Source organism: Propithecus coquereli, unplaced genomic scaffold (assembly GCF_000956105.1).
Source record: "Propithecus coquereli isolate 6110/MARCELLA unplaced genomic scaffold, Pcoq_1.0 Scaffold38, whole genome shotgun sequence".
NCBI lineage: Eukaryota > Metazoa > Chordata > Mammalia > Primates > Indriidae > Propithecus > Propithecus coquereli.
Genome location: NW_012149507.1, coordinates 6,584,589 through 6,610,924, shown reverse-complemented (window position 1 = coordinate 6,610,924; position 26,336 = coordinate 6,584,589). Strand labels below are relative to the sequence as shown.

Here is a 26,336-nt window from a genome sequence, read left to right as displayed (position 1 = left end):
TTACAAAATAATTTTGTAAAATTTTGTAATGAATATTTTGTAAATAAAGTTACGTTTAGCTACAATTTCCCATTTTCCCTATGTATGGTGACTTTTATGATACCTTGTATATCTTAAGTGGAAACTTTTTTTTTTTAATTTTAAGGCTTTAATGAGTCCTATCAAAACATGTTTGTGTAAAATAAGGTAGCTCAAGGTCATTTTTCCTGATCATGTACACAGCCTGCCCTCTAGTGTTGCTTTCTTAAACCCTAACAAATTGTAGACCATACTCTTAATCTCAAAATGTTGGGTTAATAGGATTAGAAACTGTGTCATCAAATTAATAGAACAAAGCTAAATCCCTGACACGGAAAATTAAAGCAGAGAAAAGTGAAGGTTCTTCCAGAAGCTGGTGGCAACTTCACAGGGGATATATTGCAAAGTCAGTGGTAAATACACTGTATTAAAAAGTTTCATTTGGTAAGTAGGGTGTTAATAAAGAGGGAAGTTAGTTGAAATGATCTATGTAAAATGTAATAACTATGTAACTACTAGTACAATTGTTATTTTATTATAGTATTAGAAAGACATTCTAAATGTTGATTAAATAATGGAGATTTTTGGTTTTTAAAAAATAGCAAATATACATAAAGCAAATAAAGATCTCCTTTGGGGGAAATTAAGATCATCTCGCTTACATTACAGATTTAACTCTATTAAAGTATACAGTTGTTCTCATTTATTTAACTTTTCTTTGTAAAGTTTTAAACCCTTGTATCTGGAATATTTTAAACTAATATATATCACATTAAACTTAGAAGGAAATTTATCTGAGAAGAAAAACGTGTGTGCACTGTATAGCGTGATGGGTTTTATAAGGAGTATGAGAAAAATGTGTGAAGCTGTTTCCGCTCTCATAAAAAAATAAGTAGTGAATCACCCTAGGTAAAAACTCACTTAAGGACTAAGAATTTTGGAGGGAAAAAAAAAATCCCTCTAACATAGTCTAGTTAATTCTGTGTTTAGAGATGTTTGCTGTTGGCGGGGAAATAAAATTCGGTTTGGGCTCTACGGGGCTGCGACGCACACTGTCCCTCGCCTTGAATTTCGAGTACTTCAGATGCTGACCTTGTTTAACTGTCAAGAAGAATGTAAACTAATAGGGACTCGGGTTTGTTTGTTTGTTTGTTTGTTTAACTTACATTTCAAGCTTCCTTATGTCTCAGGCACATTAGCATAAGTTGTCTAAAGTCATAAAGAAACATTGACACAAAAATGCTTTGGAGCACCATGTGTTTTCAATTGATGCCAACCGACACTAACCTAATGGAAGTCATTTGATGTGGGTTTATTTTTCCTTTGCAGTAACAGCGGGAACATGAAGCCGCCACTCTTGGTGTTTATTGTGTATCTGCTACGGTTGAAAGATTGTCACTGCGCACCTACTTGGAAGGATAAAACTGCCGTCGGTGGAAACCCCAAGAGTATGTTGGTTTCTTATCTGTGCTGTGTCCTGTTTGCACGTTGGCCTGTGCTGCTGGCATTTACAGTGAGCTGCAGTTGACGGATAACCACATTCACTGTGCTTCATGGCGAAGCGTTCTCTAGGCACTCAAATGGAGTCGTCATGATGCCAAACATCTGGATAAAAATGGAAAATTCCAATCAAGTCTCTGCAAGCGTTCACATTTCCAGATGTTTGTGTCGTGTAGATAAAACTTGCCAACTTTTTGACTGCATTTTTTTGTTATCGTCCAGATGGTTGGTGTCATCTCAGTACGGCTTTAATGAACAGTGAAATACTTTTCTAGCATTTGAAAAATTTAAACAATTAGAGTAATCTGTGTAATTATTCTTAAGCTAGTGAAAAAACGGGTTATACATAATTTCACTGAATCTGGTTGTTCTGTGGTCATTAACTTGCAACCTGTGCTTGGTGATATATGCTTTAGGTACTTGACACTTAGGAGATAAGTTAGCTAAAACATAGCTCACTTGGGGTCTATAATTAAATCCAGAGGCAAGAGTAAGCTCCTTAGCAGGCCACATTGGCTATTGTGAAGTGAGAATGACAATGAATTTTTTATTAAAGGTGTATAAGGGCTAGGCATGCTGGCTCCCACCTGTAATCCCAGCACTGTGGGAGAATGAGGCAGGAGGATCACTTGAGCCCAAGAGTTCAAGACCAGCCTGGGCAACATAGCGAGACCCCTATCTCTGCAAAAATTTTAAAAATTAGCTGGGTGTGATGGCGCATACCTATAGTCCCAGCCACTCCAGAGGTTGACGCCGGAGGATCGCTTGAGCCCAAGAGCTCAAGGTTACAGTGAGCTATGATCCTGCTACTGCACTCCAGCCTGGCTGACAGAGCCAGATCCTGGCTCTTAAAAAAAAAAAAAAAAAAAAAAAGGGTGGTGTATGAGAGACACCCACTAGGTTATTAAGGCATCTCATATTATACGAGATACTTTCTAGATTTGATGCCTCCGTGGAAAGTAATTGAAACTGAAATAAAATTGTTCACTGTGTTTGATATCCCCATCTGGGCATTTATAATAAATTGTTTGTGAAGAAAATTTAAAATTTTCTCTAATATAAACACACTTAAGTTAAAGAAATAAGTGGATAAATGAAAACAGGGCCTGAGGAAAAAGACGAGAATGAGGTTAAGTGATCTCTGACTCGTTTGGGAGCTCACGGGCGAGGAACAGAAGAATTGTCCACGTGGCAGCTGACAGCTAATTTATTATGCTCTGCTTTCAGAGTATGAGGCTATGAAAGAACAATTAAGCCTCTATTTAGGGGACAGGAAAGATTGATGAACTCCTTGTTTTGTAATATGGTCAGGTCTCAAAGAAAAAACTGCAATGTGTCTTTCAGGTTTTTCTGAGGCCGGGGAGATAGACGTGGACAAAGAGGTGAAGGCGGCCTTGATTGGTATTAAACAGATGAAAATCATGATGGAAAAAAAAGAGGAGGAACACACCAATCTAATGAAAACCCTGAAGAAATGCAAAGCAGAAAAGCAGGTACAGTAATTAAAAATAATATCTATTCTTAAACAGATCTGGACCATAAATACTGCACTTGTTAGTGCAATTGATGAATTACTTATTTTTCCTAATAATATATTTTCTGGAGAGCTGCTTTTATTAGAGGAAAAGTTTGAAGGAAACTTCACATTTCTTCAAAGAACCATGTTCCTTGTAGAATAGGCCTTTACAGGACTCCAAACCCAGGAATCTGCAGAATTCATCTCTGAGAAGTGCCACTGTCTCAAAAATACTTTATTCTTAATCCTTTCTGAGTTAGGATATTAAGTCAGAAGTATTCAGGGAGTTTTTGGCCAGATTAGTGGTCTCCAAAGTTTTTGATCTGTCAACCCTATTATGAAAAAAAAATTGTTAGCACTCATCCCTATCTATATGCATATTAATTTATTTATAAATTAGATACATGAATTGCTATTAATATCTCAAGGCATGATAGACATTTGGGGTGAGATTCATCGTCAGGATGGATATAAATCCATATTTCACATAATCTTCTAGACATTTTGAAACTTTTAACCAACTTGCCAAATCTGATTACTTTGTCACATGGCACATAAAGAGCTCATGGCCAGCCGTCAGCTCTGTTGTTCGTATTTTGTCCACTTAAGCTTAAATTATTCATTTTTTTAATCTGCTGAGTCTTTTTTTTCTTTGTCAAGAATCTTTTTAAGCCTTCTATCTATTTAGTGAAGTTTAGTTAAAACTAGATAATAAAATCCATCAGTCCACCTGAGTCCTTTTAAAGGGCAATTCATTGCATTTGGCTTCAAGTGAACAGAGAGGGGGCCATGGCCGATGAATGCTTCTGGAATGAGGAAGGGGCCTCTCCTCCCCAGAGTCCCCACGTGCAGTCAGCCACACACAATGTCTAACATAAGCGCCTCAAGAGCGTACCAGTGTGAATTACATAATACATCAGCCTAATCCATTTTTAAAAATTCAAATAGCTTTGCTTGATAGCATTAGCCCAAACTATGTATTTTACCAACAGAGAATACATATTATATTCAAATGTCCTTAGATAGATATTAAAAATTGTTCCTATGCTACAGTATAAAGTTCAGTAACTTTCTAAACCATAGACATTGCATAGCTTGTAGTTTAATAACATTAACAATTTAACACTCAAAACAATTAAATTTTTGTTAAAGGGTTATTTTCCAACATTACCCTTAAATTAAAGAGGAAATAAAAACCATCACAAAAGTAATTTGGAAAACACTTTAAATTTTAATGTTAAGAGTAAATTACTTTCTATTTATTTTTATTTTTTTAAAAAATGTTAAATTGTGGCAAAATACACATAACATAAAATTTACCCTCTAAACCATTTTTAAGTGGACCATTCAGTACTGTTAAATACATTGACAATGTCGTACAACCAATCTCCAGAATTCTTTGCATCATGTGAAAAACTGAGTCTATACAGATTAAACAATGCCCCATTGACCCTCAGCCAATTTTTTAGTTTAAAAAAAACAATAAGTAGAAGTTCTAATATTTCCTACCTATACCTATGCCTATACGCCTAAAATTGGGGACCATCAAAGTCTAGATGGCTGCTCACATCACTTTATTTCTGCACATCATGGCCTCTGGGAGTCCATTATGCAACTGGTGTGTCAGCCTGTCACCAGACCTGTTGATGTCGCAGCCACACCTACCACCCCCGAGTCAGGCAGGGATCCTAGCAAGGAAAGCAGATTGTCTGACCAGCAGCTGCAAGCCATCCTCCCTTTTGGCAGCAATCAAAAGATTTTGAGGAAATCTAAAATAGCTCCTCATCAGAAAAATGTGGAAGCCCCTCCAGCTGGGTTCTCCCCTGGTGAGCTTCTGGGAATTGTGACACTAGATATCACTAATAGACTCTTGACACAACACATTATCACATGGAATGCTTTGAACATCTGGGTAAGCTGTTACTTTCATTTTACAGCTAAGAAAACTGGAGCATGAGATGTTAATTAACATGCTACTGAAATACTGTAACGAATGAACCCAGAGAAAGTCAGCAGAGCACGTGACTTTCTGTTTTTCTCAGTTTCCTGAGCCTCCTGGCAAGGGAAATAGAGTATGGGACTATAGAAAGAATATTCCAGTTCGGGGCAGGTCAAGTAAACAATATTGGGTCCATTCTAGCTCTGAACAATCCCAGAAACTAGTACAATTTTTATTTATTCTTAAAAACCTACTTATTGTATAAAAATTCATTGAATTATACTGTTAAGTTTAGGGCAATAAGAAAGTTAATTTTTTTTAAAAAAACCTGTTTATCCCTGAGTCTCCCTCCCTAAAATTACTTTAAACCTAGAATAAAGGTCAGTTTAGATAAATTATCAGTTGGCAAACAAGATGTTGGCACCACCATGCCTCCAGGTCCTGGGCTCCATCCATCCTCCGGTGACTCAGAGTCCTCACTGACCCCTTCCTCATCCCCTCCCTGTTACTATTTAAGTGAGAACATCTGAAACTTGCTTTTCCTAAAGTAGGAAGCCCTAGAGTAGCTTAGGGCGATTTGCCCCCGCATCAGATTTATATGGTACTTTTGATAAGCTGTGAACTACAGGAATAGAGTTTCAAGCATGGACTCCGTCAGAGGGTGGAATATTTAGCGGGAAATGGAAGGAATGGAGAGGACGTTCTTAAACCAGAGACCTAGTTCTTCCATGGCAACATTTTATTTCCAAAACTTGGGACATGTGATTTGGTAAGTGGTTTTTATTATGTTTCTGCGGGATGAATGGAAGGAAGTGTCATCATACTAATTATAACAATGTTCTGGGTGCCTTGCTTGTTCATCTTTTATGTAAAAACCTTGAGAAGGAGGTCCTGTGATTCCTACTTGCTAATAAGGAGACTAAGGCTTAGAGACACTAAGTAATTTGCTGAAGGGTACACAGTGTAGCTTGGAATCGGGAATATTAGGATTTTGATGTACAATGAGTGTAATATTTAGAATTTGGAGTGATTGAGAAAATCCTGGGGGCATTGTTGGCTGTCATGGTGAAATTACCATTCTTAAGAAGATGTAGGATTGCAAAATTGTTCTGCAAAGCTCAAGGACACACACACACACACACACACACACACACACACACACACACAAATACAAACAAACAGTCCTGTCTAGGTCACAATGTGCATTTTGGCAGGCTAGGGCCCTGCCAGTTTTCTCACGTGGTGTAGCAAATGCTATCTGGCTTAGCTGGAAATAGGACTTTCGTTTCTACTTTTAATTAAATTGTACAGTGAGGGCACCTGAAAAATCCCAGCCAGGCAGAGAAGATGTGGAAGATTGGCAGTGCCTGGGTTATTCTTTGGGCTTAATATGCCAGGAAAGGGTGATTTTTTTTTTCTTTTCCACTGGGTAAAAATGCATAATAAATTGGTTTTTAATACATAAACTCTTCTCCTGCATGCATTTTTATTTAAAGGAGTTGCCTTTAGCTCTCAGGCTGTCTTCTTATGGACGGATCCATCATACCCCTCATTCTCCTGAACCGTATCTCTGACATGGAAGGGGCCAGGCTTCAGAAGTCCACACTGGCAGGGAGACCGGGGGTCAGGCAGGAGCACAAGAAGAAAGGCCCATTGTGCTGTGGTGCCGGCCTGCAGGGAACTCCAGGAGAGGGCAGAGGCCCGCAGGGACAGGTGCCACTGCTGCTGGGTTCCTTCCCACCCCAGCAGGACCTGGCCAAGTTTAGCAAGCACCCCAAAGTGGAGTGCTCGAAACACTGACAAGAAAAATGAAGATGGTCCAAAGACGGCATTTCTGCAATTAGAATGTAACTCAATGGGGAAATTTGATTTGATATACAAGAATAGCACTTTCTTACAATGTTTAAGAACATCTAACAATTAAAGTCAGCATAAATGAAAGAAATAAAATATGTCAGCTTTATGAACTTTAAAGGCCAACTTCCAATCTCCCACGAACTAGACATGAAGACAGACAAGTCGACAAGCAAATCACAGTTGTTCCCCAGATGGGGATGGCGTCTTCATTGTGGGCTCACCCACGTCTAGTGTAACGCCTGTCACACAGCAAACACTCAATAAATACTTCTCGAAAGAATGAACAGATGAATAAGATTTGCAGTCTCCCACAGGGATCAGTCAGTGCTCTTAATCAAACAGAAAGCATTAGCGACCTGTCAGCTGCCAGGGGTCTGAATGAAAAAGACTGAAGAAATAGTTTAGAAAATACACATTTCAAAGGGTCAAATCAATTAAGGTCTGCATACAATCATGAGATGGAAATAGGACTTTTGTTTCTACTTTTAATTAGGAGGCCCTGAAACTTATGAATGAAGTTCAAGAACATCTGGAAGAAGAAGAGAGGCTATGCCAGGTGTCTTTGGCGGATTCCTGGGATGAATGCAGGTCTTGCCTGGAAAGTAACTGTGTGAGATTTTATACAGTCTGCCAACCTAGTAGGTCCTCTGTGAAAAATACGGTAAGAGAAAAATAGAGCTCAAGATTTCATAGTTCTTAAGGCACCTACTTCAGCTTAATTGTTTATTAATTTATATTAATATTTAGAATAGAGATAGGCCAATAGAATATTGACATTTTACATTCTAGCATCTGACACTAATGCTTATGTACCATCACCTGTGTATATGCAATTTATAAGTTACAACATCCATTCAGTGTTTATCCTTCCTTTTAATGACACTCGATGTATCTCTCTTAGAAACACCCTGACTTTCTGCCTTGTATTTGTTATTCGTGAACATGTTCCCACTAGATTGTAAGCTCTTTGAACGCAGGGGTCGTATCTTATTTGTCTTCGTTTGAGCATTGTAGGCATCCAATAAACATTTATTGAATTGAATATTGAATCATAGTATTGCAGTCTCTGATTTCAGTCTGCTTTAATTTTTTACCCTGGAGGCCAAATATTTGAAGACATTCTCTGCCTCCTGAATCTCTCTTTCAATGTGTTTGCCCTCTTATATATATGTAGCATGCACACGCCAGTGCATACGGACACACACACCCTTTCATATCCCCTTTTGCCCTATCCACGTATGTCCTGTAGGACTGGCATGCTTTCTTTTTTGTCCCCTTTGGCTATCTTCTGGGCACAGGGAATCACAGACGGTGGTGACCTGAATAGGATGAGCTGTGCCCCATAAAAGGCTCCAATTGGCCTGGATTTCCCTCCTCTTTCAAGAAGTGAGCTGAATTAAATGAATTAAATGGAATTTCACTCTCCATATTAGAGCGGGCACTAATTAGCGTATGCTCCTGGCTTGGCAATGCCATACTCAATTACAAAGGGAGCAACCACTAGGATAATGAATGTGCCAAGTCAATTTGCCTCCACTGTTTGTTGCATCTGCTCTATTTTTAGAGCCCCACTGTCACTCTTTAATATACTAGAATATGGTGGAATGAGCACCAGCTGGAAGTCCAGAGATTTGGGGGCCATTCTCATCTGGGCCACTTGTGTGATCTTATGAAATTTTCTTGGGGCTTTAAAGTTTTGTTTTTGTGGATGGAGTCAAGTAAACGGAAGCTGTCAAAGGGAGAGGCAAGTAATCCACCCAGATTACTTTCTGAGAAAGGCTTGAGTCCTCTAAAAATTGTTGGAGAATTCTTTAAAAAGCACAGGGCAGTAATGTTCAATAGTTGATAACAATCAACACATCCATATCACTATCATGTAAGGGCAACTATGGTCTGCCCAGACCTAGGTGCCACACTGATGAAGCTGAGCATAGTGTGACTGTTGGAATGTCTTCTTCCCCTGAGTGATTCCAGAAATTTTGCAATTAAAGCTTCATTCCTTTGACAATAGCCAAGGAAGGCTTTCATCATTGCTAATATGTAACCATTCCTAAGTAACCTATTAAGCTGTATTTGGCATCTAGTTGAATGTAGATGTGTTTCCTGTCCATAGGTTGATTTATGAGAAGGGAAAGAGAAAAGTATAAAGACACTAATGACATTCCACTAAAAATTATTTTTTAAAAAAAGAACGAAGAGGTGAAAAACAAGACCTCTCTTCACAGTTTTTAGGCAATCTCCATGGTGCCTTATAGGCAATGGCATGCCAACTGTCACCAGCTTACCAGCAGTATTGAAAACGTGACCTTTTTAGGCCGTTGATGGGCAAACATAAACCAGGAGGAATTTCAGATCCTATTTTCTCAAAGTCAAATCCAGGTACAAGAGTGTTCATAAATTATTTTAAAATTAATCACCTTTTCTTAGCGTGATCAGAATTGTTCTTGATTTGGGATGACTACTGTAAGTTGACTTTAAAATTTGCAATAAGAAATGATCCAGAAAGAATATAAATGTTTATTTTATTTCTGTCCCCACCCCACAGATTGAACAGTTTTTTAGGAAGATATATCGATTTCTATTTCCTCTCCATGAAGATGATGAAACAGATCTCCCCATCAGTGAAAAGTCCATTGAGGAAGATGTGCAATTGACCCGAATGGAGGACGTGTTCAGCCAGCTGACTGTGGATGTGAAATCTCTCTTTAACAGGAGTTTTAACGTCTTTAAACAGATGCAGCAAGAATTTGACCAGGCCTTTCAATCATATTTCATGTCAGATACAGACTCAATTGAGTCTTACTTTTTTCCAGCTTTATCCAAAGAACCAACAAAAAACGCGGATCTTGTGCAAAACTGGGACCTTCACAACTTCTTCCAGCTATTTTGTAATTTCAGTCTCTCTATTTATGAAAGTGTCAGTGAAACAATTAGTGAGACACTGAATGCAATAGAAGATTTACCAAAACAAGACAAAGGCAAGTATTAAAAGATTACTTTTACTTAGATGTCTGAAGTCAAGTTGTGTGCAGCTTTGGAAATGGTAGACATTTCTGAGTCATTCCATAGTGTTTCTAGAAGTGACAATTTATGGATAATCAAAGTTTCAGAGCCTCTTGAAAGAAGCTTTGAAGTTTGCCAAACATCATTCCTCTTCCATTGTTGTTGAAAACTCTAGTGCTGTTCCTTTTTTTTTTTAGAGCTCATTTTTAAAGCTGAAAGAAGAAAATGCTATTAGGGTGAAAACTTGAAAAACACAATTCCCTCCTTTATTAATATATGGATGTCCAGCTTTATCCTCCTTGAACATCAGGGAGTTTCTTTAAAATGGGTCTAGAATCTTCAACTCCCAGTTTGTGAAGAAGGCTAGTCTCATAAGCAGAGCAATTTAGCACTTTCACACCCTTCTGTGAATCACTGTCATTCTTTAACTCATAAAGTTCATGCACGAAACCATATAAAGTTTATGCATAAACCTGAAATTACAGAAATATTACATAAGAATTACCTTCTATCAATACTAATCATGCCTCGTAATATTCCATGTTGGCAAAAGAATGCTGCTTTATGTTTTAAGGCAGAAGATATCTTCTTTTGGCTTCTACAGAGTAGCTTAGACACAGCATTTCAGAAATCAGAGCTGCCAGTGTGGGCCACGTGCATTTCCTTGGTTATTGTATTGACCACTAAGCCGAGTAAAAGGTTGCTGTCCTCTGAGATGAAAAATAAAGTGGGCTCCTTCTAGCTGCCTATTTTCCACTTGCATCAGCTATAGCTGGGAACATCTGAATCAGAGTCTCAAAATTGCCCTGACATTGCATAACTGGCCTCTATAGAGGAGGGGCTTACCTCACATGTTTCAAAAACTGAAGCCAGGAAACGATGCATTATATCCGTCCGGTCTCATTGTTCCATGAACAGAGAACAGCCCATTGTTACTGGAATTGTTGGGTTCTATTTTAGAGTCCAGTAGACTTTTCTCATAAGTCAGGTGGTTTGTCTGGTATTCCATTTTAAGGTTCCAAATTCATCAAATCTTCAGGAGAAACATCAGGCAGGTAGACTGAATCTATTCATGCTGTGGTGGTATCAATAATTTTTGCCTGACCTTTTACATAGATATTAAGCGTCTTGGAATAATATTCAGAATGTGTTCATTAGAGCAAAATAGTGGCCCTCCTTCATATTGTGTAGCAACCTTACACATTTGCTACATTCAAATGTGCACAGGATGGTAGTGATTCAGACACACGTCAAAATCTAAATAATTTCCCAACCACTCAACTCCCTCCCACCTGTCAACTAAGAATGTGGGTTTCCACAATCTGCCTCAGCTTCCTCCCCATACACACAGCTAGGAACTGGCCCCTATCCTCAGCTGCTCATGCACACCCTGTCCCTCAGTGACAACCCAGATAGCCAAGATCCCTTGTAAATGTAAACATAAAAAACAAAAATCAAAGAAAACAGTAAACAAAGCCTATGTTACACTATTATACTCTTCTTTCTCCAGTATCCCTCCCCTAGCCAGACGGTACATGGCAAGCTCAGCAGAGGAGACATTCTCTTCCCAGATGAGCAAATGTGGGCTATTTATCAAGAGCAGTCAGGCAGGGGCTGTAGGGTATTCGTATGTGGTTTCCATCACTTTTCTGAACATGTGGTTGATGAGGAATAAGCCTATTGCCCCTAGAAAATCTGCCCAATGAGTTGACATTTTGAGCTTTGCCCTTGTGGTAGACAAAATAATGGCTGCCCAAAGATATCCACACCCTGATCGCCAGAACCTGTGAGTTTATGTTACATGGCAAAGAGAATGTAAGGTTGTAGATGGAATTAATCTTACTTGTCCACTGACTTTAAAACAGGGAGATTATTCTGGATTCTTGGAGTGGGTTCAGTGTAATCACAAAAGTCCTTAAAAGTGGAACAAGGAGGCAGAAGAGAATCAACAGAGATGGTGGCAAGAGAAGGACTCGGCCCTACTTTGCTGGCCTTGAAGGGAGAGGAAGGGGCCATGACTCAAGCAATGTAGGTGGGGTCTAGAAGCTGAGAAGGGTATGGAAAAGGGTTCTCTGAAGGCTTCACAGAAAACCAGCCCTGCCAACACCTTGAGTTGAAGGTGTCTTGATTTCAGAAGTCTGAAGTGAGACCTACTTCAGACTTCTGCCCTAGAACACTGTAAAATAATGAATTTGTGTTGTTTCAAACCACTAAATTTGTGGCAATCTGTTATAGCAGCAATAGGAAACTAATACACACGTCTTTTCAATTACAACTTCCATTTACTGAGCCAGTCCTGTGTGTCTGTCAGCTCTCACAGATGGGCCCATTGGTCATGATAGTCCTAAGAGCCAAAATTAGAAAAATAGCCAAAACTGAATAATGAACACCATTTTAAAAAGATAGACAATAATAAAAAGTCTGAAATATCTTGATATTTAATGTTATTTTTTATTTTATTGAATGTGCTTTCATTTTAGTCTCTATATGGAAGAATTTCTTTCCTACCTTGGTTTTTCTAGACCTCAGTTCTTGAACAGCTCTTGCAATGGTCTTCATTTGTCTTATAAATCCCTAGAAAGAACAGATGAGATCATGTTCTATTGTAGCTTGATACAGTGCTGGATGCCAGGAAATCTGTTTCTAATCCCGACTTAGAGAGTGTTTGCTGATCTTAATTTTCCTGTAGGCGAAACAGACAGCAAGTGGGGAGAATGGATGATTTATGTCAATGATGGTACTAGAAGTAGCCGCCTAGAAGTGCTCTGAGGTTCTGGTGTGGCTTGACTGAGTGAGGTGGTAGATTATGCCATGGGTGCAGGGTGGGGAACTGGTATCTTATGTACCTGGAATTTGCCATCCTGGATCTATGTACCAGGTATTAATCTAGATGCTGGGAATAAAAAAATCATGACGCATCCCCTGACTTCTAAGAGCTCAGTCCAGAGAAAGGAAAACAGATTAGTGGACAATTACATCACCATATCTTAAGTGAAATGTCAGAGGAAGGCACAGAAGAATGAGAAAATTAAAATGGCAAGACCAAGTCCCTTCCCTCAAGAGGCTCAGGGTCTAATGAGAAAGATAAGAAAGCAAACACTACATAAGACAGGGACGAATTCTGTAGTGGAACTCCTCACAGGGGTCATGTGGGGCAGAGAGGAGGGTCCCAGAGACAGCTGGGAAGAAATGACTTTCTAGTCACCAAAGGAGATGGTTGCCTTACATACCAGATGATCTGACAGTGCTTCATTGTTTTTAACAATGGACTTCACAATTTATCTCAAAATAAAATGTTATATTTTTAAATGTTGAGGATTTAATATAACAGAAAAGTGTTAGATTATAAATTAGCAATAAATCTTTCCTTTTGTCAAACACTCCATTAGGAACTGCCAATTTTCTGTTGGGCAGCCTTCTCTTTTACATCAATATTTTTATGTATATTGTTAATTCTCCTAAAAAAAATGGGTTCTCAAAATTTGATCTGGTATAGGCATTTTCCTAAATCTTTGACCCACTGTTTGTAACATTATATATGTTATATATAGGAAGTACAAAAAAAAAGTAATAAATACCTATCACCCAGTTTAAGAAGCAGACATTTCCAATGTCTTTGGAACTCCAGTGTACTTCCCAATTATAGCATTAAAGATTTTAAGTGTTTGTGCTTAACAGGTAAGGGAAAAATAAATAAATAAAAATAAAAATTTTAAATAATTATTAGAGGTTTTTTAAATAGAAGTCCAAAGAAAAAGTGGCTCCTAATCCCCTGTTTACTTAACTCTATTGACATCAGAAAAAATGATAACGCATTCTACTAAGTGAGGTATCCCAAGAATGGAAAGACAAGCACCACATATACTCACCATCAAATTGGTATTAACTGATCAATACATAAGTGCACATATAAGAATAACATCTATTGGATGTTGGGCAGGGGGGAGGGGAAGGGGGTAGGAGGGCCCAGGGGACGGGTATATACATACACAAAGAGTGCAATGCGTACCACCCGAAGGATGGACATATTTGAAACTCGGACTTGGGGGGGGGGCAAGGGCAACATACATAACCTAAACATCTGTACCCCCATAATATGTTGAAATAAAAAAAAAATGATAAAAATAAGATGCACTAACTTTAAAATAATTCAAATATACAAAGGAACAAAATAAATGAAAGCTAACTTCTCCCACCCCATCAAGTCCCTCTTCCAAATCATAGTTACTATTAATAATCTTCATGATTTCTTCTAGAAATAAAATTATGTAATTTTATTTAATTAACATATTTAATATGCTTGTGTGTGTGCACGTACTACTAATAAATTTCTAGTAATGAGATTCCTGGAGCCAAGGATTTGTCCAATTTTTAATAGATGTGAAATTGTCCTAGGAAATGATTGCACCAACATGCAGTCCTATGTCTGAACACAGGAAAAAGATTTTGAAAGCACTGGTAAGAAAAAGCAGTGACATTGTCTCCACTTTATTCAAGTGCAAACTCTAAGGACACTGATGTGTGTATGATGCGTCCCCCGCAGGCCCTGAGCAGGGCGGCCTGATTTCAAAGATGTTACCTGCATGGGACAGAAGACGCTGTGCGGAACTTGGCCAGAATTTGTCGGGATGTTTCCAATTTCACGAAAGATGCCAAATATGTCAGGATTACCTATCTGAAGGTAAGTGACTACTATTTTCTCGGGATTTCAATAGTATTCTGGACGGAAGACAAAATCTCACTTTCACAAGCATTGTGGGTTCATTTGCCTTCCTTCAAGTACTTTTTCACATGCTTGTTTCCATCTGAGGGTATTCAATGTAGGTTTATACATTTTTATTCTTCCAAAGTATGTCATTCTTTCACTTTCTTTAATTCTCTAATTGTTCTTGTGAAATTTTTTATTGATTAAAGACCAAAAAAACCACTAATATGTGCAAAAGAGGTAAACAATGAGCAAATTAGGGCAACTCCTCCCTTCTCACTACAAAGGAAACAACCCGCTAAGGAAGGAAACCTTTCCATTGTGTAAGTCAGTGTCTAGCCAAGTGAAAGATTTGTTTGAAAGTGGCATTTATTCTTTTTAATTGGTGGGCTAATTATCTAATTTATATTTAAATAGGGAAAGTAGCTTCTGCTTATAAGCTCCAAGAAGCCTGTCCCTCCTAGACTTGGCCAAGAGCAGTCTTTCTCCTTCCTTCCCCAGGCTGGAAATCCTCCTCCCTTTCCTCCTTCCCTCCCCTCAGCCCCCTTCCTTGCCTTGACTAAAGTTGCTCCTCCTACCTCACCAAGGCCATTTAGCAAATTTTCTTACAAAATATGATAAGAGCTTTTGATTCCTATTTTTCTGCATTTTGTCTTGCTAAGGCCCTAGGGGAAGGAAATTTAGAAAGTGTGGCTAATGGCTTAGAGTAGGAGGTTTCAACACACAGAAGAACACAAATTAATATCTTGAAAAATTATCCTACCACACTAGGTTGTGATTTGGGGCAAGTTGTTTAGGCTGACCAGGCCTCAGTTGAGTAATCTGTAAATAAAGGACCGGAGATAATCTTTGAGTTCTAACAAAATTATTCTATAAAGCAAGTTCAAGAAAGATCAGATTATAATTTGTTAGCTGCAAAATAATAGCTCTTGTGCCCTTGACATCCCTCACAGTAAAGACCACTGGAGTAGTATTTACATCTGCAGAGAGAGCAGAGAGCACAGCTCTCGGAAACTCCCAGCTGGCTCTCTCTCCTCAATCCTCTAACAAGGAATGATTTGCAACAAATTTAGCTATTTAGAGAAAAAGGAGAATAGAACTGTTATGATCTTGAACAACATAATATAGAAAACATTGATTTGTAACGTGTCATCAGATACACCATAATACTAACAAAGGTTACCTTTGGGTTTTAAAATTAAGGATGATTTTTTTCCTCTCTGTATTTTCCAAACTTTTTACCATAGACATACAGATGCTCCTCGACTTACAATGGGGTTGTGTCCTGATAAACCCATTATAAGTTGAAAAATCATTTAAATCAAACCATTGTAAATCGGGGACCATTTGTACATGTGTGTATATGTATGATATTAAAACTTATTAGAGGCCGGGTGCGGTGGCTCACACCTGTAATCCTAGCACTCTGGGAGGCCCGAGGCAGGAGGATCGCTCAAGGTCAGGAGTTCAAGACCAGCCTGAGCAAGAGCGAGACCCTGTCTCTACCAAAAATAGAAATTAATTGGACAGCTAAAAATATATAGAAAAAATTAGCCGGGCATGGTGGCGCATGCCTGTAGTCCCAGCTACTCAGGAGGCTGAGGCAGGAGGATCACTTGAGCCCAGGAGTTTGAGGTTGCTGTGAGCTAAGCTGATGCCACGGTACTCTAGCCGGGGCAACAGAGTGAGACTCTGTCTCAAAAAAAAAAAAAAAAAAAAAAACAACTTGTTAGAGATCTCTAAAACTGGTTTGATTTTTTTTTATGTAGTATGACTTTTATTTAATCACCCTGCTCAAGGAACCTGTGCTTTACAGATTAATATTGTTTATTAATGAAATAGTTCTTTCTATTGTGTAAATTAATGCATTGCAGATGGTTCTAAACATCTAAATGCTTTGCAATTCGACAGGAGTAGGTTCCCATTCTAATTTTTTTTGTTCAATTAAACAAACAAACAAAAAAGAATTTAATAGAGCCTATTAAATTAGATCGATATTTGTATAGTTACTAAACCTTTTTAGAGTCAATTATACTCCTCTTCTCCTTTTGTTTAAACACCGCCAGCCTGGGCTCTTCTTTAGAATTCTCAGGTTAGCTGGGCTTGTGAGGGGGGCCAGGCTACGGAGGCCACAGAACAAGGGCAAGGAGTGATCTCTCTCACCCTCTTCCACTTCATTCTCTCTCATCTTCTTCCCACCTCAGCGGTTGCTCATCTCTCCCCCTTCTTTTGAAAGCAGGGTCCATCATATAAATGAACTTGTCTACTCCTCCACATCCCTCTAGGGCCAAATTTTCTTTCCATGGACACATCTACCCCACCTTAGAATGTAGATTAGAAAATTCTGACATCTAGAATCTGTCAGGGAAGAAAAAGGTTTGGAAAGCTTTGCTCTAAGTAGCTTTGATTATATCTAAACTGGACCTTTGTGTTGGATTACCTAGAGCAGACGAAGGTCTTATTTCTCCTCAATCGCCAACTGGATGACTCAGCCTCTGTTTCACCATATGGAAGAGGAGAATAATAGATCTACTTTATCCAGGTCTTTTGAGGATTAAATAAAATTTCTGAAGTGTCAGTGATTCTCATTATTCCAATATTCATTTTTTTAAATCACAGTTGCAAGGCTGCAAACAGAAACAAATGATTTTATAACAGAAAAATATACACTAATATACTGACCACTTACAAAAATAGTCCCCGTAAAGCATCCCGTCTATGTATCATTAACATCTATTTCCTTCTAGTCAGTTAAAATATTGGATGAATAATCCCTGATTGTCACAAGATGATACAGAATAAATCAGATAATACAGTGTAAATATATCTAATGATCAGTGTGTGTCAGATAATGGATACAGTATATATCAGATAATACAGTAAAAATGCAATGTAGGTTGATTGTTACAAAGGTAAAAAATAATGTCCTAATGTGCTCACCTACTGTTTAAAACTGTTATTATAAAATGCATTTTATTATAAACATATAAAAAATGATATAATAAAAGCCTGCGTGCCTAGCACCCAGATTGAGAAATAAAACATTTCCAAAGCAGATGAAGCCGCCACTGTGTCCCCCTTGACATCACATCCCTTTTATCCTCTCAAAAAGGAAACTGCTATTTTGACCTTAGTGTTTATTATTTCCTTGCATTTCTTTATACTCATATGATGTATTTACATATATGTACATGTATATAATAGATACACACATACCATACATAGCAAATGTTTTGCATGTTTTTAATTTTTTATTGTCAAAGTATAATTTTTAAACTTAAAAATATGACTCATACAAATATAAAATGAGCACAAGTCAAAAATTAATTTAACTTATTAATGAAGGGACTGGTAGGGTGTTAGAGCTGGGCAAAAAAAATATATAAGAAAGACTGGAGCATTCATAGCCGAGGAGAGACAGAATGCTGCAGTAAGATTACAAAATTAGATACAAAACCAGTTAATAAACTAAAAGGCAATAAAACTGTAACTTTTGCAGTTATCTTTTCTATGAGACCACAATCATTTACATCTCTGCTGGACAAAAAACATTTGCAACTTTCCAATCCATAATTTACATCTAACTTCATAGGGTCTGGCCCTAATCAACAGTGAATATTCAGACCAACAAAGGATCATTTCCCTACAGAATTAAGTGATGTTTGGATGGGCCTCTTAGAAAACAATTTAGTATGACATTGAAAGGACATGCAATCATTCTTTTGCTTTCTTTCCAAGTTCTGGATAATTTTCCTTAATAATATAAATGTTATTGCTTATGTATTCTTTTGCAACTTAGTGTTTCACTCTGTAGTTTGTGAGTTTAGCCATGTGAATACACGCTCTTCTAGTCCATTCATTCACTGTTGTATGTTGGTCTGTGTAGGCATATCACAATTTATCTATCCATTCTCTAGCTGAAGTACATTTGTTTCCAAAGTTTTGCTATTACCAACAAATCTCACACATTTTATCAAACAATAATTTTGTCTCTTCAATCAACATTTGATTTACTTTGATTGAATACTAAACACATAGCTATAATTATAACCTCATATTTTATAAATATAAGATAAAATATTTTCCAAAACATCACAAATCCTTTTTTTTCCCCCCACTGTTTACTATATATTTTTTGGTCCCAATTTTAAGTGGATCCACTATATGTGGTTCTTTTCCCATACTAATTACTGGTACTGGACATACACACCCAAATTCAAAATAGTAGTTTCCTTTTGAGAGGTTAAAGGGCATGTGATGTGCAAGGTGTACAGTAGGGGCTTCTTCTGTTTTGGGGTGTTTTTTAAAACAGAGGTGATAGGCACAAGGGGTTTATAACAAGAAGTTCTTTCTCCAGCCCAGTTTCTGCTGTGTAAAACCATATAATTAAAAATTAAACTGGATCTCGTTTGCAACTGATGTAGGCAATATTAGTAATTACTCCAGAACGACAGGAATACACTAGGAGCTCTCATAGGCAAAGGGGAAAATAGAAAGTGCAAGGGCTGAGAGTTAAGCCCTTGTTGCCCTCCTCCAAGTTTCATGGACCTTTTCCTTCACCACGTTACTTTCTTCTTGCTAGACTGTCCTGATGTACCTGCACTACACACAGAATTAGAGGAGGCCCTTAGGCTGGTCAACGTATCCAGTGAGCAGTACGCCCAGATCCTCCAGATGACCCAGCAGCACGTGGAGGACACCGCCTATCTGATGGCCAGGATGAGACGGCAATTTGGCTGGGTGTCTGAACTGGCAAACCACGTTGCAGAAACCGAGATCGTCTTTAGTTCAGTAAAGGTAAAGGCAAGGCCCAAGAGCAGCTCTGGAGATTACACATGCACACCTTGATTTCTCTGTTAATTTACTTATTAATTACAGCTGAATTTGAAAACAAGCTATGAGGAGTATTCGTATTTCTGTTGCAATTGTATTCAGGCTGACTTGATTTAATGTAGTTCATGGTCTTTAGAAAACAAGAAACTCTCCAAAGAAAATAAATGTAAAACACAAAATACTTTCTAGTCCAGAGATTGCTAATTCTGCTTGTAGTTATAGGGCTATACCTGATAGAGGCATCCTTGAAGAAATCTGGCCAAACTTCTCTCTTTTTAAGTTTTTGAGAGAGAAGACTTACAGATAAAGTAATTTGAGTTCAATTTTTGATTCTGAAACTTACCAGCTAAGTAAGCTTGGAAAAGTTCCTTAGCCATTCTATGCCTCAGTTTTTCCACCTATAAAGTGGGAATAATAATAGCTATCTTGAAATGTATGTCTATAAAGTGATAGTATAGGTTCCTTATACAAAGCAAGAGCCCTGTAAATTACAGCTCTTATTAATTTTTGACACAATAAAGCTGCTGCATTATCTTGAGAACTAAACATATTTATACATTAATCTTCACATAAAGACATTTTTGAAATTTCAGCATATTGCAGGGGTACAAATGTTTAGGTTACATATATTGCCTTTGTCCCACCCGAATCAGAGCTTCATGCATGTCCATCTCCCAGACAGTGTGCACCGCACCCACGTATAGATTTATTGTCATCTTAAATTGCACCTACACCATGACGCCCACATTCAATTATTCTTTTTGCATAATGATAAACAGTGACTTTCTTTCCTGAGACATTTCTCCCCTACCCCACCACATACACACACATTACATTAATAGACAAGGGCACCAGGGTAGTGGTTCCTGATGACAAAAAAGACCTGGATACAAAAATCACTGGGCAGAGCATGGAAGATGCAATATTCTGTGCAGTAGGTGATGTTGGCGCCCTGCCCTTGTACCAGCTCCTGCTGGGCTGGTGCTGGTGCCCACTGCTTATCCCTGCAACCTTCTCCAAAGGACGCCCCCTGGCACTTACGCTCCACAGCTCCCTGCAGGATCAGGCTGAGGCTAGAGGTCACCTGAAGCCACCACCTTGCCTAATTTCTTTCTCTTGTCTAGTTTGCTTTCCTCATCCCCTTAAAAGTTTCACCCGAGAGCATCCCTTTATAAATCACTTATGTCAGAATCTCAGGCTCTGCTTCCAGGGAATTGGAACAATGATATTCTGTAATCCAGCATTTTGCTGTTTTCCAAACTACGAAGTTGTGGGCCATGCATGGTTTGAGAATTAAGTTTAGAAAGTCACAAGCACATTAAAAAACAAAATCAATAAAACACAAAAAAATAGAATAGGACAGACTAGAAGAGAAAATGTTAGTATGCATTGTATTTAACAAAGTGTATGCATGTCACGGAACTTTCATTTCTGTTTTGTGTATGTATTTGTGTGTGTGTGTACAGACATAATGTGTATAAATATATATACACATATATAGACATGTGTGTTTGGAGTCATGATGTAAAATGTATCTGTTACTGTAGACGGCAGGGAAAGGGTTTTGGAAGCCACTGTTCTAATCCCTGCTGACTCTCTGATTCTATTATTCCATGAGATCATATTCTAGGAGGGTAAAATAATTCAATATATTTGATCATCCTCATATATAGACCTTTAGTTTAATGAATAAAAATTCTTACCTTGAAAAATAAAATTTTGAGAAAAATTTTAGCAGTGCTTTTAATCTTTAGAAAGCTACAGCCAATATTTAATTCTTTTTATCATTATCAATATTTTCCATCCTATGCTTCAATTTACTTCCATTTTAGTGTCTCTGAGTAACACTAACAGATTTATCTAAAATTCTTTATGTTCATAACAAAGGTACCTCTATATAAAAACCTGCATATGAAATAAAATTATGGCTTCCAATTACATATTTTTATAATAATCATCACTAAAGAGAACTTACTATGTGTCAGGCAATGTTTTAAGAATTTTTTTCATATATCTGATCAGTGAATCCCCTCCATGACCCTATGAGGTAAGTTGTATTATTTTCTCAATTTCTCAGATGAAGCACAAAGGAGTTTAAACAACTTATCTAAGTTCACACAGCTAATAAGTGGTAGAACTGGAATTCAAACTCAAGCAGCCTTTATCCAGAATCAGCAGGCCTGACCACTTTGCTAAACTACCTGTAAAAGTTATTTGCCTTGAAACAGCTTTTATTTCATCACGCAAATTAAAGTGCAAACCCATAAAAGAGCAAGTACTTAAGAGAGGCCTTGTGTAAGAAACATACAAATTCTAGCAAATGACAACAGTTATGGCCCCTGGTTGTATTAATAGTTACATGAGTATTTGCTTTGTACTTATTAAACTAGACATAAATGCTTTCTGCAGTTATGTGTGTTATATTCACTAAAAGAGAAGGGAAAAAGTTATGCTAGCTACTCCTTTATCAGCTAGAATTATGGAATTACCAGGTTCAATTTGGCCTCCCAATGTTTTGGCTTTAGTTTTTTTGATAAGGGAATTTATTTGAAAATATTCCCAAAATAGTTCTCTTAAGGTTACATCAAGTCATATGCCAGTTCCATTTTATTTAAAAGGCTAAAAGCAAAGTACAGATATACACACTTGAGAATTCATGAAGGGAGTAACCAACGTGCATTTCGCATGATTAATTCTTGCCTAAATCACACATCCAACCATAAATTGTAAATTTCCTAGGAAAACTCAGTACAAAACTTGTTGTGGCATAGACAGGAGTGCTCACCTACATTCCTTCTGCTCACTCATGTTTCCCAGCTCCCCCACAGCTAAGTGTTGTCATGTGGGAAGTTCTGGCCAATGAAATGTGAGCAAAAGTGATAAGAGTATTTCTAGGCTGAGTTAGTGAAGAGCCTATGTGTGCTTCTTTGTTTCTGCTGAGGGCACAAAGAAAACCATGAGTTCATCTGCTACAGCCATGAGATTATATGCCTCTGTCAACCAGGGTCCTGAGTGTCTACTGGTATGGAGTCCTTGTGATGGACACGTAACACGAGTGACAAATAGATTTTTGTTGTACGAAGCCACTGGAATATTGGGGCTAATCTGTTACCTCAGCACAGCCTAGCCTATCCTGACTAATGTGGTATTAAATTAACAGTGGACGTGTACTGGGACTAGTACATCTCTCACTGTACGATCCTTCTTTTCTAGGCAGTTCCAAGTGTTCATGAAGATAATTTTTCCAAATCAGATGAAACAACAGTAGACTTAAGCATCCTGCCTTCTTCTAATTTCACACTCAAGAGCCCTCTGGAAGAAAATGCTGAGAGTTCTAACTTCATTGGCTACATAGTGGCGAAAGCTCTACAACATTTTAAGGACCATTTTAAAAATTGGTAAGCAGAGTGTCCGTTTAGGAATGCTTTGTTGACAGTAATAGATGATTCCTTGTTGCTCCATAAATTAATATTACTATAGTAGACACAGAAATGGTCTTAGGAGTTTTGCAGGGCTCTGTCCTGAAAGAATATGTGAACATGTTAGTTTGCATATCAAAAGCTGCTCCACCTCAGGAGGGCGTCTCAAAAGGTCAGCAGCAGCTGCTTTCCAAGGTGATGCTGTGGTCTCAACCCCGTGGGTCTCACCCACTTTGAAGGACAAAGCAGGAATCACGGGATGAGAGCTGATCAAAGAGTGTCCGCCCACAGACAGATACCTGCAGCTAAAAACAATTAGCCCAAGGGACAGTTCCTGCTTGATTTCTGATGACCTGTCTCTGTCTGCAACAACTAGATAAAGAAATATGGAGCCAATATATCTCTGTTTGACCCTTCTGTTAAGTAATAGCTTTATCTTAGAACTTAGAAGTTTGTCCTTGAAAGACTTTGTAACCAGAGTTAGTTAGGGGATCTATAGAAGCCTTTTGAAAGACTTTTAACCCCAAATGAACTACCTGTTATTATGTAAATCTGTTACCCCTGGCAACTGATCTCTGTACCTATAAATGCCCATGCGAAACTTTATTCTGGGCCTTATGATTAACGGGATATCGTAGGGACCCTCGAGTATGCCTGCTTTTTGTCTTTTATAAATCTATAAAACTATACCTTCGTCTCTGTGTATTCTTTTATTTCCATTATTCTGCATTTTCTATTATTTTCTTATCCTTTGCGACGACCCCTACCTAAGGGACTCGATTTTTTGCGGGGAGCGTGGCTAAACTGCCTGCAATTCCTAAAAGGGAAAAACAAAACTAGTTTTTAAATACCTGGAAACTGAATTCAACCTCATTAATAATCAAAGACATGAAAACAAACAAGATAGCATTTTCTGCCTATTAAATTTACAAATTAAAAAATCCCTGCAAAATCCTGATTGAAGTGTAATGAAATAGGAATTCTTATGTTACTGTATTGATGGGAATACGAACTAGTTTTGCCTTTTTGAAAAGCTATTTGATTATGCATATCAACAGGCATAACATTTCTTTTTGATATAGCAATTCCACTTTTGGAATCAATCCTAAGGAATGTATCTAAATCGATTAAAATTCTGCCTCCAAGTTCTGTATTTGCAAAATTATTTAAAATAGTAAAATGTTAAAAATAAAATTATTGTTACAAGAGTGTGCTTAAGTAGATTATAGCTGAATACATTCAGTACATTTTAATGAACCCATTAAAAATATTTATAAAATTTAAATAATAACTTGCCAACTAATTTAACAAGGGCTTTATTATAAACCCATCTTTGAGGTAGTATTATTATCATCATTTTACAAAAAAGGAACTTGAGGCTTAGGGTCCAAGGTCAAATGAACTACTCAAGTCAGTAGCAGATAGAGCCAGAATTTGAACTCAGTTCCCCCTGACTCATAATCACCACACTGAACTGCTTCCTGTTAGGGACATTTGGTCAAAAAAAGCAAGATACAAAAATCTTGGTAATATGACCAATCTTAAAGAATAATTACATTTTAGTTCTAAGCTGTCATTCATAAAGGAACTTGTTGGTAGGTCACCATGAATGTCTAATTAAGCTACATATTACTAGATTTTCTGCCTCTTCCCTTACCTCTGAGTTTTGAGGGCCTTTATTTCTATTTATGTCAGTCAAATGACCGATATCTTTTTAGCATCTACTAAGTTAAGGCACAAGACCCAGTACTATGAAGGAGAAAATGAAAAATTGGACAAGACCCTGTCTCTACCAAAAAAAACAGAAAGAAATGAGCTGGACAACTAAAAATATATATAGAAAAAATCAGCTGGGCATGTTGACGCATGCCTGTAGTCCCAGCTACTCAGGAGGCTGAGGGAGAAGGATCGCTTGAGCCCAGGAGTTTGAGGTTGCTGTGAGCTAGGCTCACGGCACTCTAGCCCAGGCAACAGAGTGAGATTCTGTCTCAAAAAAAAAAAAAAAAAATTGGACAAGATCTGGTCCCAAAAGAGCTTCCTATCCAGCAGGGGGCACAAGACAGACAGACAGACACACACACACACAAACACACACACATACACACACACACACACACACACACACACACACACACACACACGACAGACACAAGACACACACATCAGTGTAATTCAAGGCAGGATTTGGTGAATGCACAAGAGCGGGCTCTGGGAGTCCAGGGAGGGTTGTTTACTTTCTGGCAGGGGAGAAATTTCTGAGCTGGATGTACTGCATTCCTTTCCCTTTCTTCCCTTCTCACCCATTTTCTATCTCCTCCCATCTTTTCCTCCTCTCCCTTCCTCTTTCCCCTCCTTCCTCCCACCCTCTCTTCTCCCTTCCTTTTTTAAAAATAGATTAATTCATTAAAAACATATATATGTAGCTATATACACACACAGTGTGGAGGTGGGAGGGGAGAATGTTCAAAAAAGGGGGAAAGTGTGAACAAATAGGGCAAGAAAGAGTAAGAGTAGAGCATCTAGGTGTTAGGGATGTTGGGAAGTCCCGTCAAACTGGTCCCTGCCCACTATGGGGCCTCTGAGCTTCCCTGTGTCTAGGTACCTCCCACCCTATGTGAGTTTGGGTTCTTTATTTAGCTGTAAGCAACCAAGACCAACTCAGCTAAAAGAAATGGAAGGATACTGTCTGACTCATCAAATCAAAGGGGAAGCTGGACCACCATGCCTGAGCAGGGCAGGAACCAGGTAACTCAGGAGTCCCAGAGGTGGGAACTCATGGACAGCTTCTTTGGGGCACAGTGGTCACGGGGAAGCAGCGGCAGTGGTTTTCAGTTTTCAGGTCACTCTGCTGAAGACTTGACTTGCAGGAAGGAATCTGACTGGCTGCGCTGGGTCCTGTGTGTCTACCTCTAGACCACAGGAGAGGGGCATCGTGGGTGGTAGTCCCAATACACTACCTCTTTGTCTTGGTAGTTAGTTCAATGACTTAGTTCAATGACTTAGTTCAAATTGTCACTTCTTCAGGGATGACATGTCCTCTCTGACCCCTAGACCAGGCTGGGGCCCCCTTTCATACATGATCCTAACACCATGCAACACTCAATTCTTCTGATTTTTACATTTACCCACCTGGCTCTTTGATGAATGTCCATCTCCACCACTGGACCATACACTCCAGGAAGGTGGGCACCATTTGAGGCTGTTTGCTCTCCACGTCATCCCAGGGCCCTAGGACCACGCCTGGCACAGAGCAGACCCTCAATATTTGTTGAATAAATAAACTAATACACACATGTGAATGCATAGAATACAACAAGAGCGACAGTAGATGAAGATGGAAAGCCAAGTTGGGAAGAGGTCAGGAGGATTTTGAATGCCAGGCTGTGGAGTTTGAGTTCTATGGCACTGGTGGGACATTGTAGGTTTTTGAGAAATCAAACAATGTGCTAGTACTCACGTCGGTACTGACCATGCTATAAGCCAAATCAAAATATTTTCAATAAAATCACATCTTCACAGAAGTTGGAATGATATGGGTGCAGTGAC

At 38.4% G+C, this 26,336-nt stretch overlaps 1 protein-coding gene across 3 annotated transcripts in view; it reads left to right on the top strand.

Annotated features, from left to right (window-relative positions):
- CLUL1 (clusterin-like 1 (retinal)) overlaps positions 1 to 26,336 on the top strand; it is a 45,019-nt gene that overhangs the window by 16,977 nt on the left and 1,706 nt on the right. The window contains exons 1-8 of one of the 3 annotated variants that reach the window (XM_012652127.1): positions 348 to 424; positions 1,348 to 1,466; positions 2,863 to 3,011; positions 7,324 to 7,491; positions 9,376 to 9,808; positions 14,377 to 14,514; positions 19,121 to 19,335; positions 22,585 to 22,769. In XM_012652127.1, the coding sequence (XP_012507581.1) occupies positions 1,361 to 1,466; positions 2,863 to 3,011; positions 7,324 to 7,491; positions 9,376 to 9,808; positions 14,377 to 14,514; positions 19,121 to 19,335; positions 22,585 to 22,769 (1,394 nt within the window). In that variant the 5' untranslated portion in view covers positions 348 to 424; positions 1,348 to 1,360. Of the gene's footprint in view, positions 1 to 347; positions 432 to 1,347; positions 1,467 to 2,862; positions 3,012 to 7,323; positions 7,492 to 9,375; positions 9,809 to 14,376; positions 14,515 to 19,120; positions 19,336 to 22,584; positions 22,770 to 26,336 lie in introns of those variants that run through there. The other 2 variants (XM_012652128.1, XM_012652126.1) reach the window with 2 other exon arrangements.